At 46.1% G+C, this 12292-nt stretch overlaps 1 protein-coding gene across 3 annotated transcripts in view; it reads right to left on the bottom strand.

Annotated features, from left to right (window-relative positions):
- Nucleotides 1-12292, bottom strand: part of BEND7 (BEN domain containing 7) — a 46155-nt gene that overhangs the window by 3443 nt on the left and 30420 nt on the right. Inside the window, exons 7-9 of one of the 3 annotated variants that reach the window (XR_014692467.1) lie at nt 10607-10726; nt 8662-8772; nt 2761-2811 (exon numbers count right to left, since the gene is read on the bottom strand). Coding sequence is in view for 2 of the 3 variants with exons in the window: in XM_084517382.1 (XP_084373508.1) it covers nt 2761-2811; nt 8713-8772; nt 10607-10726 (231 nt within the window). In the remaining variant the exon portion in view is untranslated. The remainder of the gene's footprint in view (nt 1-2760; nt 2812-8661; nt 8773-10606; nt 10727-12292) is intronic. The other 2 variants (XM_084517382.1, XM_084517383.1) reach the window with 2 other exon arrangements.

Below are 12292 nucleotides of genomic sequence, written 5' to 3'. Positions count from 1 at the left end.
AGACTTCAGCTTAAGCAGCAGCCCACGTTAGCATGTGCAGAAGCTGGAGCTATCGGAGTCCTGTGCTTTCCTAGGGTTTGTCAGAGACAACTCTTCTAGCATTTTCGTGAGCTTTATCTGTTATTCTGCCAAAGTTCCCGGCAAGTTTAACTGCTACAGTTCTTCCAATTTTCTTTAAACACCCTTCAATCATCAGCCTTCAGAGCGCAGGCACTCTCAGCATCTCGGGTGATTTTAAAACGGGAGCACGATTCTTGCTCTGAAGTGCTAAAATATAATTGGGCAAAAACATCTCCCTTAGTTTTAGGAGAATGTACCAGCTACATTTTTTTTTACAAGGCTTTTGAGTTGCAAAGGAGGGTTTTGGAAAGAAAACACCTCTTTTCTCCCCGGAGACCAGGATTTAGCTGCTTGTGGGCCCAGAAGGAGCAGATTCAAACCTGGCTGGAGGCACCTATGTAAATGAGCAGTCATTCAGAGCAGTCCTGGCACCAAAGAGCAGGCTCCTCCAACCTTGAACGTAGCTGATCTGAACTTATTCCTTCTCCTATCAACTGTGAAGAGAGCTGGGAGCAAGCATGCTCCCAACGGAGGTGTCTCAGCTGAAATGCCAGCCCTCCACAGGCTGTGATCTGAAAACATGTGGGTTGAAGAACTGCAGCACCGAGAGCCCACACATCCCCGGATCGCGTTTATAACCTCGCCGGGGTCACAGGTAGCCCTGACTGAGCAGAAAAGGCAGGTGAGAGAAATCTCAGTTCTCCTTTTTTTTTGCACCAACGCTTACCATTGATTTAATTGAGCTTTCACTTCTGAAATTTGTTCAGTTCGTGAAGACCAAGAGAGCAACCACTTGATGTTCATCACAAATGGCTAAAGTGACCTGATCCAGCCCGATTTCACCCCACTGCCACCCCACGCCAACCACTGATCGCTCCTGATCTGTCTCCTATGAGCGAGGGAGGCCCCCCGCACCAGGCACTGCACAATCACCGTCAGCGAGGCTCTTCCCCGCTGAAATTTCAAGTTGAACAGAGAAGACAGCCGAATACGGCCCGCTAAAGCTCCCTGTCAGCAACACCCCCTATCAAAGCAGCTGTGCTAAGGCAGGGAAAGACCTCCATCAAAAGTTCCGTCCCACCTCTTTTGCGGCACTCCTCGATAGCAAGCATCTGTATTTTGGCTCTCCATCGTAATTACTGTCATTAGGCTGTCTGTATATCACTTTAAATCACTCGCTTCCAAGAACAGTGCGATGTTGCATTGATACGTCCTACGAAGAGGCACTCGCACACGCACATAATAATGGGTGTGAGTCAAAGGCTTGGCGTGCGGCCCGCCAGCATCGCCTCCCCCACCGATGCACATCGCACCGTGGTTTATCCGGGCGTCCTTCCCCGCGTAGTACGGAGAAATGCAAAAAACATTTCAGCTGGAGAAGCGTGTGCATGTGCGGATGCGATCAGACCGCACCAGTGGTGATTTGCTTGCAGGGTGGCCGGGGAGTTGGATTCTCTGCCACGAGCATCTCGCTTGCTTCCATCGCTAGCACGAGGGGCGAGAAGCAGCTGTGGAAAATCCAGCGACTCTGTGCTGTCATACGATTACTCCAGCAATGCAAAGATAACGCCGCACAGCGTTAGCGAGCTTTATTAGAGCCCTCTTTTGATGGAATTGCTTCCCGCGCTGATAAAGGAAGCAAACAGGATGTCCCTTGGAAAAGACCTCTCAAAGCAGAGCTTCCTGCACCCGTTATCGCAACAGGGCCCTGAAATATTCACCGGCTGGCCAAGAAAGCAGCACGGCAGCTCCCGGCGAGCGTGTGCTCCCAGCCCCCGCTGGGTCCCTGCCAGAACCAGACTGTAGCTGCTTGTCCTCGCCGCTGCATCACTGCTCCTATTCCTTGGTAACTGCACGTGCTCTGACAGCAGGATTTCAACTGGGCGGCTGGCGGCTGCTGCTCTGGCCCCCAGCACACAGCGGTGGCTGCTCATCCCTCCTTTTCCTTTGGTTTCGGTGGTGTTAGGCTGCATCCTTGTGAAATTACAGGGGAATGGCCATCTCCCCACACTCTGGCTCCACGCAGTTTTGGGAGGATGGGAACTCTGTTCCGAACACCAGGGCACTTACTAAATGAACTCTTAATGAGAGGGTGTTTCAGAATTCGCTCTCAGCCTCTCTCGATTTTAACACGATGTGCAACAGCACACCAAAAATGTATTTCCTGGCCCCCCTCACTGCACAGCTACATTGCTGTTTAACAATTGCCAGGCTTTGAGGCAAGGTGCCTGCACTCCAAGAGAAAGTAAAACAACACTTAGCTATCATAACATATGCATATCGCATGCAATCCTTCTGTAAACCCAAGATCTTATTGCTACTGCCTTGCCCAACTGAACAGACAGTACAACAGGAATCACTGAGTCTGTCCCTACCAGTAACACTGTTCAGAACCCCCAAAACTCCCAGAAATACAAGGGATGAGCACAAGATCCTGTTTGGGATAAGAAGGGTGACTTACCGGCCTTATTAGCTTGGCTGCTGCCACGAACCTTGAGGTTTTATGAATATGAAATAGAGGAGGAAATTTTAAGATTCTGGTGCATTTGTTTTTTTAATGGGGGGTGTTCAAAACGCAGATAGCTGGGTCCGTGTGCAATTACCCGAATGTAGATGGCACGGCAGGATTACTGCAAACTGCTTATGCACAATAAACAAACACAAACATTGGAAGCTGATAAAAATTTTAATGCATTTTACCTGTCTGTAGTAAAGAAATGTCCGGCTTCTCATCACAGTCAGTTGCCTCTGCTGATTACAAATATAAACAAGAAATGTCATTACTTTTACTGAATACAGGAATGTGATTAAAGAGCTACGTACTCTAGAGCGATTTTGCATTTTCTATCTACTTTCCTCAGCTGCAATTTGCTATTGCTCGGTTAAAAACTCACTGCTTGGAGGAAAAGGTCATATAATAAAAATGCAAACTTAGGAGAGGCTTTGGTATTAATAAGCAGTTGTGCCAGCAACGGGCTGCAGTAACGCTTGCTCCTTGTAAGGTTTCAGGACAGAAGAGGTCGATAAGGGGAGCTGCAATCATTTTATAAGATCACATAGGAGAAATCCTGTTTGTTAAGCCATCTAAGGCTTGCACTCCATCCTCCTGCAGCTGCCACCATCAGACACCCAAGGGGAATGTATGAACACTCCCCTTTCTGCATCCAAACTTTCCGTGACCACAGGCAAGCTTGTTTGGGGCGAGAGAGATTTGCTAGGGCAGGAAATCTTCAAAGGTACAGGTGGGCACCTAGCAGAACTACAACAGCAGGTAACCGTGCGGGCACAAAGGCAATTACAGCGTACACACACACATGCTTTTAACTCACGGCATGTGCGAGATCATTTGCCTTAATCTAGCCCACGGTAAAGGAAGGCTAAAAGCCTAATTTGTTCCTCTCCTGTTTGCCACGGGCCAAGGGAATGCATAAAGATGGTTCGTGTGGCTCTGCGGATGTGCAGCGACTTGTCGGGCTGTAGTACCCGGCAGTGTGCGTTTGAACCCCAAGTAAATTACAGGCGTTTAACAGGAATTAGGTGCCTAACCCACACAATCCCCATTCAAAATCCCATTACCTTTGTCTTTTGACAATTCAGCACGATATTTAAGGCCTTTCAAACACAATGAGATCTTCAAGAGCCCTTAAGCAGGCTCGATGTGGTCATGAAGGTGAAGTCCCTTACACTGTACAGGTGCAGTGTGGTGGATGTACATCTAACCACCTCCGTTCTGTGCACGTTTTCCATAGGCAACAAATTTAACCAAGGCTCTAGATACCTCGAGCAACTTAGTGCAGGTCTCTCTTGACGCTAACTGTCCTGGTCACTTTTATTATAGATGTACCCAAGGATGTTGAGTTGTTCCCTTTACGAGGACATCATAAGATGAACTAATCCAGCTGCTGAGCTACGTTAAACATCCCCATCCCTTCCCCCAGCTACCCCCGGCTATCCATCCCTGGAGGTTGCTCTTTCCTACTTGTGTGGAAGTCAGAGTTTTAGCTCTACGCTTTCCACTCACTTCTACAAAATTAGCTGACCTGAAGAATCACAGGATCAGCTAGGTAGGAAAAGACCTTCAGTATCATCTAGTTCAACCATCAACCTGACCTACCGAGTCCCACCACTACACCATGCCCCTAAGCACCACGTCCACACTTCTCTTAAATACCTCCAGGGATGGGGACTCCACCACCTGGGCAGCCCATTCCAACCCCTTCTATGAAGAAATTCCTCCTAAAATCCAATGTAAAGTTCCCCTGGGCCAACTTGAGACTTTCCTTGTGTCCTATCATTTGTCACCTCAGAAAAGGGACCAACACCTCCTCGCTGCAGCCTGCTTTCAGGCAGCTGTAGGGAGCGATGAGGTCTCCCCTCAGCCTCCTCTTCTCCAGACCAAACAACCCCAATTCTCTCACTCGCTCCCCATAACTCTTTTCTTGTCCCTCCACTAGCTTTGTTGCTGGAAAACAGAATACAGAATAATAAGGAAAACAGAAACAAACAAAAAACCCTAATATTAAACAGCTTTCCTCCCATGGATAGTTTAAATTGAGAGCTCTAACAAGTACACGACATAGACCTGCAAGTTACTCTGATTGTGCCTTGAACTGATACCTTCTTCTGCTTCCTCCGAGAAGGCAGCACACTGAGCAGAAAGAAATTAAGTTCCTGCTACAGCTTATTGCAAAAAAAAAAAAAAATTTTGGAAGGAGCATGGAGCTCAACGAATGGGATGAGGTTACACGATTCTCTGCCTCTGCGTTGGTTTGCATCAGGACTGGACTAACAGTGATGGAAGGACTGGATGGAGGAGACACAGTGGTGAAATGAGTGGCTAGGAAAAAAACAATAGGATATATACTTCTGGACAAGAACTCATGGTCTGAGGCCAACTTGTAGCTATGGTACGAGGAACTACCTGCACCAAGTGGTTCTGCAGCATGGCATGCAAGAGATGAGACCATAAACAGCCCCGTGGGCTGAAGGGACCCAAGATATGAAAATGTGGGAAGCAAGACATGACATGAGTGCTGGCAATAGGCTGAAATCCCATGCCACCAGCTATGCTGTCCACTCCAGCGAGAGGTTTTCTGGAAGTCTCAGCAGTGACTCCTGAAGTAGCCCTAGAAATGTGGTTTTCTCTCTGCCTTATTGCCCTCCTCACACCTGGCTGAAGTTGAACTCAGAGGAAGGAGTCGCACAGAAACAAACGGAGGCTGGGAAGTACTGGGCTTTCTGAAGATAAGGACTTGAGTTTCCAAATTTGCAGAAGCAGCTTTGTTGATAACAGATAACCTGGCCATTTTAATCTGGCACGAGAATGATATGGTGCTGATAGATGAGGTCCAGCTCACTGCTGATTGTTCCAGCCCTGTTCCTCATGCCAGCACAAACGTTCATATGGCCACAGCAGTCAGATCAAGTTAAAAACTGACAACGTGGCCACATGAATGGTTTTGCCAGTGCCAGGAAGGGAGTGGGAACAAGACATGCACTTCTCAGTGGCTGTCCCAGTTTGTATTATGACACTGGATGCGTAGCCACAGCTTCAGGTGAAGTACAACCAGCAAAGCTCCTTCTCACAAGTGTGTGATAAACACTCTGACCTCCTAACATGGATGTAAAGCAGCATCTTCTCCCATTGCATTCCAAGCAGGAAAGAAGGTTTGCCTTCAACAACCACACCCAGGGCCTGCCAGCCAAACTTCACATGTCCTGAGCCAGCCTGCAAGACAAGGCAAGCAGGAATAGAGTCTGCTGTGGGAATTCTAACACTCTTTTCTGTCCTTTGCTTAGGTAGAGCTCAAGAGCTACTGCAGAACAATCCTACTAATCATTTCCTTAGAGGTTTATATTTTTTCCTAAAAAACTGTTTAGCTTCTGGTGTCCGTGTTTGTTAAGTGCACACCTGCTGTTTTGCTCCTTGGACAGAAGTACAGGTATGCTCAGGGCTGGCAAGGTTATTGCAAGAGTAGCTCATTTTAATATCGCTATCTTTATCTCAGATACTAGCCACAAAAGCAGTGTGTCACATCTTGGGCTTACATCCTACATCCTTCCTGGTCTTGTGTTTATTGCTAAGCAAAAAAGAAATCAACACAACCTCTAACATACATAGATACTGTATCAAAAACACAAACCACGGAAATCAGAAGGATGAAGAGAAATAGAAAGCAAAACCCAAAAAACAACCAAGCCCCTCTACCCCCTCCCAAAACCTTACACAAGGCAATGGAAGCAGTGGAATGGAAGCACAAGGATGTGGGAGAAAAGGCAAATTTCCAAAAAGCCTGTAAGCATTTGTTCCTTCCTTCTTTCCCACTGTTTTACATTACAACAACGTAATATTAATTTTAAACAACACTTCAAGGATGAAACGTCATGGGATTGTAATTTAAATTAATCCTGCCTGAAAAGTTTCAGCGTGTTTTCCAGCACTGTTATGTTGTCCTTTGTTGTGTATGGCAATCAAAAGCTTCCAAGTTATGCACAAAGCAATCACTTTGCGTGAGCAGCTCTTACCCTCGGTACTCCAGGAGTGTTAGTCACACAGCAGCAACTTCCCTGGCTATGCAACGGGCAGACGCTACAGCATAATGGCTTATGTACTCTCTTCAAAACATAAAAAGGGAGGAAGAACTTACTGCAAGAGCTGTGTGGCCCCTGACCGGCTGCTTATTAAGGGATGAAGAGTTTAGGAATCAAAAGGCTTCCATACTATGTCTAGCGCAGAGGTGACATGAGCAGCAAGTCAGCTCCTTCTGATTTTGCCCTTCTTAGATCTTTATGCTAATGCTCCCTGGCTCTGTAATGCCACTGGCAAGGCCACCAGCCCCCAACCCACATCCTCTCTGTAGGGTGGAAAGACCACGCGGTGGGGAATGCCCCGAGTAAATTAGGAGCTGATTTGCACAGTAATTCACACTGCTTTACAAGAGGAAACCTACACATCTTTTTTTTTTTTTTTTTCCCTTTGACTTCCTTCCCTTCCAGGGCCACTTTGCATCCCGTGCCAGAAGCCAAGAAGCTTCTCTGCTGGGAGAAGGCAGATCTGGCACTCCGAAGCTGTGCCCCAGGACGCTGTGCTGCTGCCATGAAACGGGACTGATATTCAAGGCTGAGGGATATTATCATACTATTTAATTTTAATTATAACATCTGTTTATAACGTTAACCTCGCAGTCTCTTCTCCCCTTTGTGACAGCCGACTTGTGAAATTTTGAGAAGACTGAACAAGGCCAATAAAAATTTAATGGAAGTGACAGCTTTATTCTCAGATCTAACAAATAAAAAAAAAACCCTACCCAAGTCTCAGATCTCAGGCAATAATCTCAAAGAACTAAGAGAAAGCCAAAGCAAAAAATAAATAAATTAAAAAAAAAAAAGAATATTTCTAGCTATGGAAAATATTGTCACTGATTCCGAACTTAAATGAATTTTTATTTGGCTTAGGATAACAACCTTTCAAAATCCACACAGGGGAACTATTTTCTAGAAAGCAGAATTTTAAAGTGGATTTTTTTTATTATTAGCTTTCCAAGTAGGGAGCTTTTCCATCCCTAATTCTAGGAGATGAGCCAAACATGATAAATAAGGATGAAGCTGGACAGCATCTATCATCCAGTGATCATGATTTCAATTAATTTGGGAATCCTCGAGAGAATACACCCTACAGAGAGAGGTACAAAAAGCAGACCTATCCCACTCATTTGCTAGAATTCTTTCAAATTATTAATATCACTGAAAGCTAGCACAGGATTTATGTTATCAGACTGAAATAATGTTTTACAGGATAAAGCAGACAGGGCTGCTCATGAATGCAGTGCCTTATTGCCTGGTTTGAAGTGAGAAACTAATCAGAGGATAGACTAAATGGCTCAGGGGAAGGCAAACAGAATGGAAAGCCTGCCCCTTGTCTCTTAAATACTTCTGCTGTTCAAATTTAGCACAACTCAGTGGTGACTAAAAAGTTGTTTTGTGGTTTCTGTGAAATAAATAGACCACCTTAAGCTTTTCCCAGATAAAGCCTGTGCATCGAAACAAACTCGAAACTGATTTAGATAAAGCAGCATGAGCAGCCAGCAGGGAGACACGGCAGCTTAGAAAGTCTCAGATCAATCTAGCGTAATGCTGGCTCCAATTTGTTCTTCAGGCACCTCAGCCCAAGCCCACATGGCATGTTTCGGGGAGCAAGTGTAGACAAAGCTAAGAGAGGGTGACTGGGGAGCAGGGAAGCGAGGACACCTGCTTGGGGGGTTTTCGGGTTCTTAAAAACAGCGTTTTGCAAGATGAAGGCTGGGAAGATCTTTTCCCCTAAGCAGCTCAAACCTCCCTCCGTAACTGCCCTCCTCTCCCATTTTGGTCTCGGCGAGTTACCCACAGCGCCGACAATTTTAGAAAGGTTTCACAATGAATAGTTCACATTTGCATTGTTCCCACGCTGCCAGGTCTAAATCAGGCTAAGACTTCTGAGGGCTGTGAGACTGTGCTAGCAATCACCCCGTCTTTCCCTTGGCCCTGTGGACTTCCTTAGGGATCTCTTAATGGGCATTGTAGGAAACAAAACAGACAGAGATGGACCCTTATTATCTTATTCACCCTCACTATACTCAGCCTCGCTTATTTTTCTTCACAGTCTTGCTCACGTACAAAGAATATCCTCTGCTTCGATTCTGCCATCCCAAGAAAGGACCAGAGATGGAAGTGGCCCTGTTTAAAAGGCAAAAGCAGAAGGGCATCGTCATTTTAATTAGTACCCTGCAGAGGCACCAAGAACAGCAAATAAAAACGGACGAAGGAAAACAAAAATCTAAACAAAATTAGGTCAATCCTCTTCCCTGAGGGATCTTCTGCAGACAACCCAAAGACCCTCTTTTCCCCACATCCCACGCTGTGCAATTCACCTTCCCAGAGCCTGACATTGCACTTCCACCCTCCTGCCCAGGCAGCCTTTGGAAGGGGCAGAAATCAGTCCTGTTGTACACCCTCAGTGAGCTGACACTGCCTTTAAGGAGATTACCTTGTGTCCCTCTCTCCTCCCACCCCAATGTGCACAAGAAGCCCTTTTTAAGGCTAGTGGTTTGCTGCTCTGCTCAGGGAAGCTCATGCTACTGAATTATTTGTATTCCCCCCACTGCCCTGTGGTGCTTCTGTCTCTGGGTGCTCCTCATTTTCTTTAGTTTTATGCCTTTCCCTCCTGGCATTAACAGAGCTGTGGATAAAGAATTCAGATGCCAGCGTGTGTTTGGACAGAAAATGCTGGTTCTCTGACACACGGAGCCGGAGAGAAATGTCTTTGCCTCTTCCTGCAGTCTATCTCACCTCCCCATAACTAGTGGGACCACTGCATCCCCTGCTGAGCCTTTGAGTTTCCCGTTCCTCAACCCACGGATGCTAACAGGCACTTAATTGTGGTAAGGGGCAGAAGGGAAGAAGGGAAAAGGCAGGCAGGAACACATGATAACGGTGAAGGAACATGTTTAAGGACGTTGGCACAGGTGATGCACCTCAGACAGTGAAGTCAGATGCTCCAAGGGAGAGATGGGCAGGAAATATGACCACAGGAGAGCCTTAAGAGACACCAGAAGGGAAAAGTAGGAAGCACGAAGAAAGCCCCTTGTAGGACAGGAGGCCTGAAGATGGGAAGGAGACTAGTTCAGGTTTGTAAAGTAATTAAACAGCTCTTAATCAGCGATATTGCTTTTGGATTTCTGTGAACTCCACAGGGGATTTTGGGACTGCACACCACTGCAACGGAGAGCTCATGGGCACGGTGATGACCTGGAGGCTCTCAGGGTGGATGCTTCAAACTGTGCCTTCCCTGCACGGGGAGCTCTGTCAGGCCGGTCCCAGGCTGTCCTGCATGTTCCTCTGCAAAGCTGAGCAGCTTTGCTGCAAATCCCTACCTAAATTACCTGTTACTCACTGCTGGCACGCTCACTCCTATGCTTTGGTAGGTCCTCACAGGCACAACCAGCGTGGGATGGGCTTTTTTTTGGTACAGTGATGCTGGTTCTTTCGCAAGGAGTGTGAGAAAACTCCTCTCTCCTTCCAGAGACACAGAGTTTGGAGGGAAAGGTAACTTGGGTTATGTCCTAACAGTACGGTAAGTGGCTTGGAAGGCCAAATAACAGGGAATTTAACAACTTCTACCCACAGCCCTGGCTGGATCAGCTAGTTTATGACTCAAATCCTATAAAACATTGGGAAGAATGCTCATAGATATATGGGTTAACTCTTAGGTTGCCCTGTGTGGGATCAGGAGTTGGACTCAGTGATCCTCATGGCTCCCTTCCACTTCAGGATATGATTCTAAGAAGTTTTTGGTTGCTAATGGAAAGAGGTTGGAGACAACATTGAAAAAGATTTTTAAAAAGCTGCAAAGAGCGCTCCTAAACGTGTCACCCTGTACTAGAAACCTGCTAAAAGCTGAGAGGTCAAATTTTTATAGAGTGACCATGTACAACAGTTACAGTCACCAAGAAAAGGCTCTCAGATTTTAATTTTCCACTCACATGTTTTTTCTTTATATTTTTATACATACCTGAGCCTCTTTTTAATCGTCTTCTTGCCAGTTTAATTTGATCCTGAAGAATCTGGACCCAGTCCCTGGGACCAGGAAGTTTATCCACGTGGTTCGCCGTGCAGTATTTTTCTGTGAAGACTGAAATAAAAAGACACCAGCTTTTTCAAACGTGCCACCACAACTGGGGAAAGGAGGCTGAAGATTACAAACAAACTGCATCAAATCATCAGCTTAACAAAGAGCTTTTCAATGGTCAAGTCTAGGATTGCAAGGACATGGTCAAACTCAATGTTTCACTAAATAAGTACTTTGAAACGAGTCTCCAGATGTGGCAGGCACTTCTAAATGCTGCCTTCCATAGGGTGTAAGTAGAGAACTGAACATCTGGTCATTTGGTGGCCTCTCAGACTTGCTTCTAAGTCAGCAAGCAAGCTGTTGAAAGACACAGGTCCTAGCACCACAGAAATCTCGACAGTTCTCATACTGCCAAGCTGGATGGAACAGAACTTTTATAAAGCTACTAAAAAAACAGATTTGATTGAGAAAAATAAATGTCATATAGGTCCAATTTTATATTTTTGTAAAAATAGTACATGTATGAACATAGTCCTTATTCCACATACAATGGAAATTCTGTGCCATATTTACAACAAACCAAACAATTTAGGAAATTATAAATGTAGCGAAACTGATGCAATTGATTTTCATCACACAACTGAGGTGTGTGCAAAGGCAACGAGAGCAAAAATAGAAAAAACGTCATGGCTGTTAGTATTGCTGTTGTAGTCCTGGGCTTAGTCCTCAGAGCCAACTGTCCACTAATGACCAGCAAAGAAAGAAAGAAAACTGGTCCCAGCTGAAGGAATTTGTAATCCTTGGGAAGAAATGTCACACAAATAGGGTGGAGAAGCACGCAGCAAAAACTGTCCATTTCAGAATCCTTATGCACAGACTTTTGAAGCAGTGCTAAGTACAAAAGCTGCTAAGTACAAAGGGACGCAGAGTAATCACACCCTCCAAATTCTTTTCATGTTAACAACTTCACAAAACCATTTCATGGAAGGCATTAACAATATTTTTCTCTGCAGCCTGGCCCGACTCAGGAGGTTTCCCAGAGAAGTCAGTACAGCCCCGTACATTGCCAGTGTCCGATTTGCCACACTTCACAGGCTCCTCGAAGGCAGAAATGCTCTTTCCTTCCTGAATTCATACGGTCCCTGATACAATGGGAGCCTGATGGATGCCTTAAGACTCCTACTTCAAATGTGGGAGAGAACTTTGTGTTTGTGACCAGGGCCTGGGGACAACGTGGGACACCAGGCTGTCCCTAGGCCACCCTCCACATGTACTCGAGGTGGATTTTTGACTCTTGCTCGCTGCTGGCTGCATGGGTAAAGAGGGTACAGCAGCCTCGGAGAGCAAGAGTGGGAATGGAATAGGAAGGAGGCAGATGTGGGACCTCACCTCTCCGGTCCATCTGAGCTGTACCTCACTGTGCCATAAATCTCCCCAGCAGATCTGATCACAGCTCATTACTTCTGCAGGAGCAGAGCTTCGTGCAGGGCTGGACTTCTCGGCAGGAATGTAAAGGAAAAAAAACAACCAACCACTTCTGATCTGTCCCCCTCCCTCCTCTGAGTGCTAAGGGAAAGATTGATGCAGCTCACAAGGGAAATTGATTGCCCGGGAGAAGCACTGCAACTG

Source organism: Aythya ferina (genome assembly GCF_964211825.1).
Source record: "Aythya ferina genome assembly, chromosome: 1".
NCBI classification, from domain to species: domain Eukaryota; kingdom Metazoa; phylum Chordata; class Aves; order Anseriformes; family Anatidae; genus Aythya; species Aythya ferina.
Note: the sequence above shows the minus strand (reverse complement) of the source record. Positions and strands in the feature narration are given on the sequence as shown.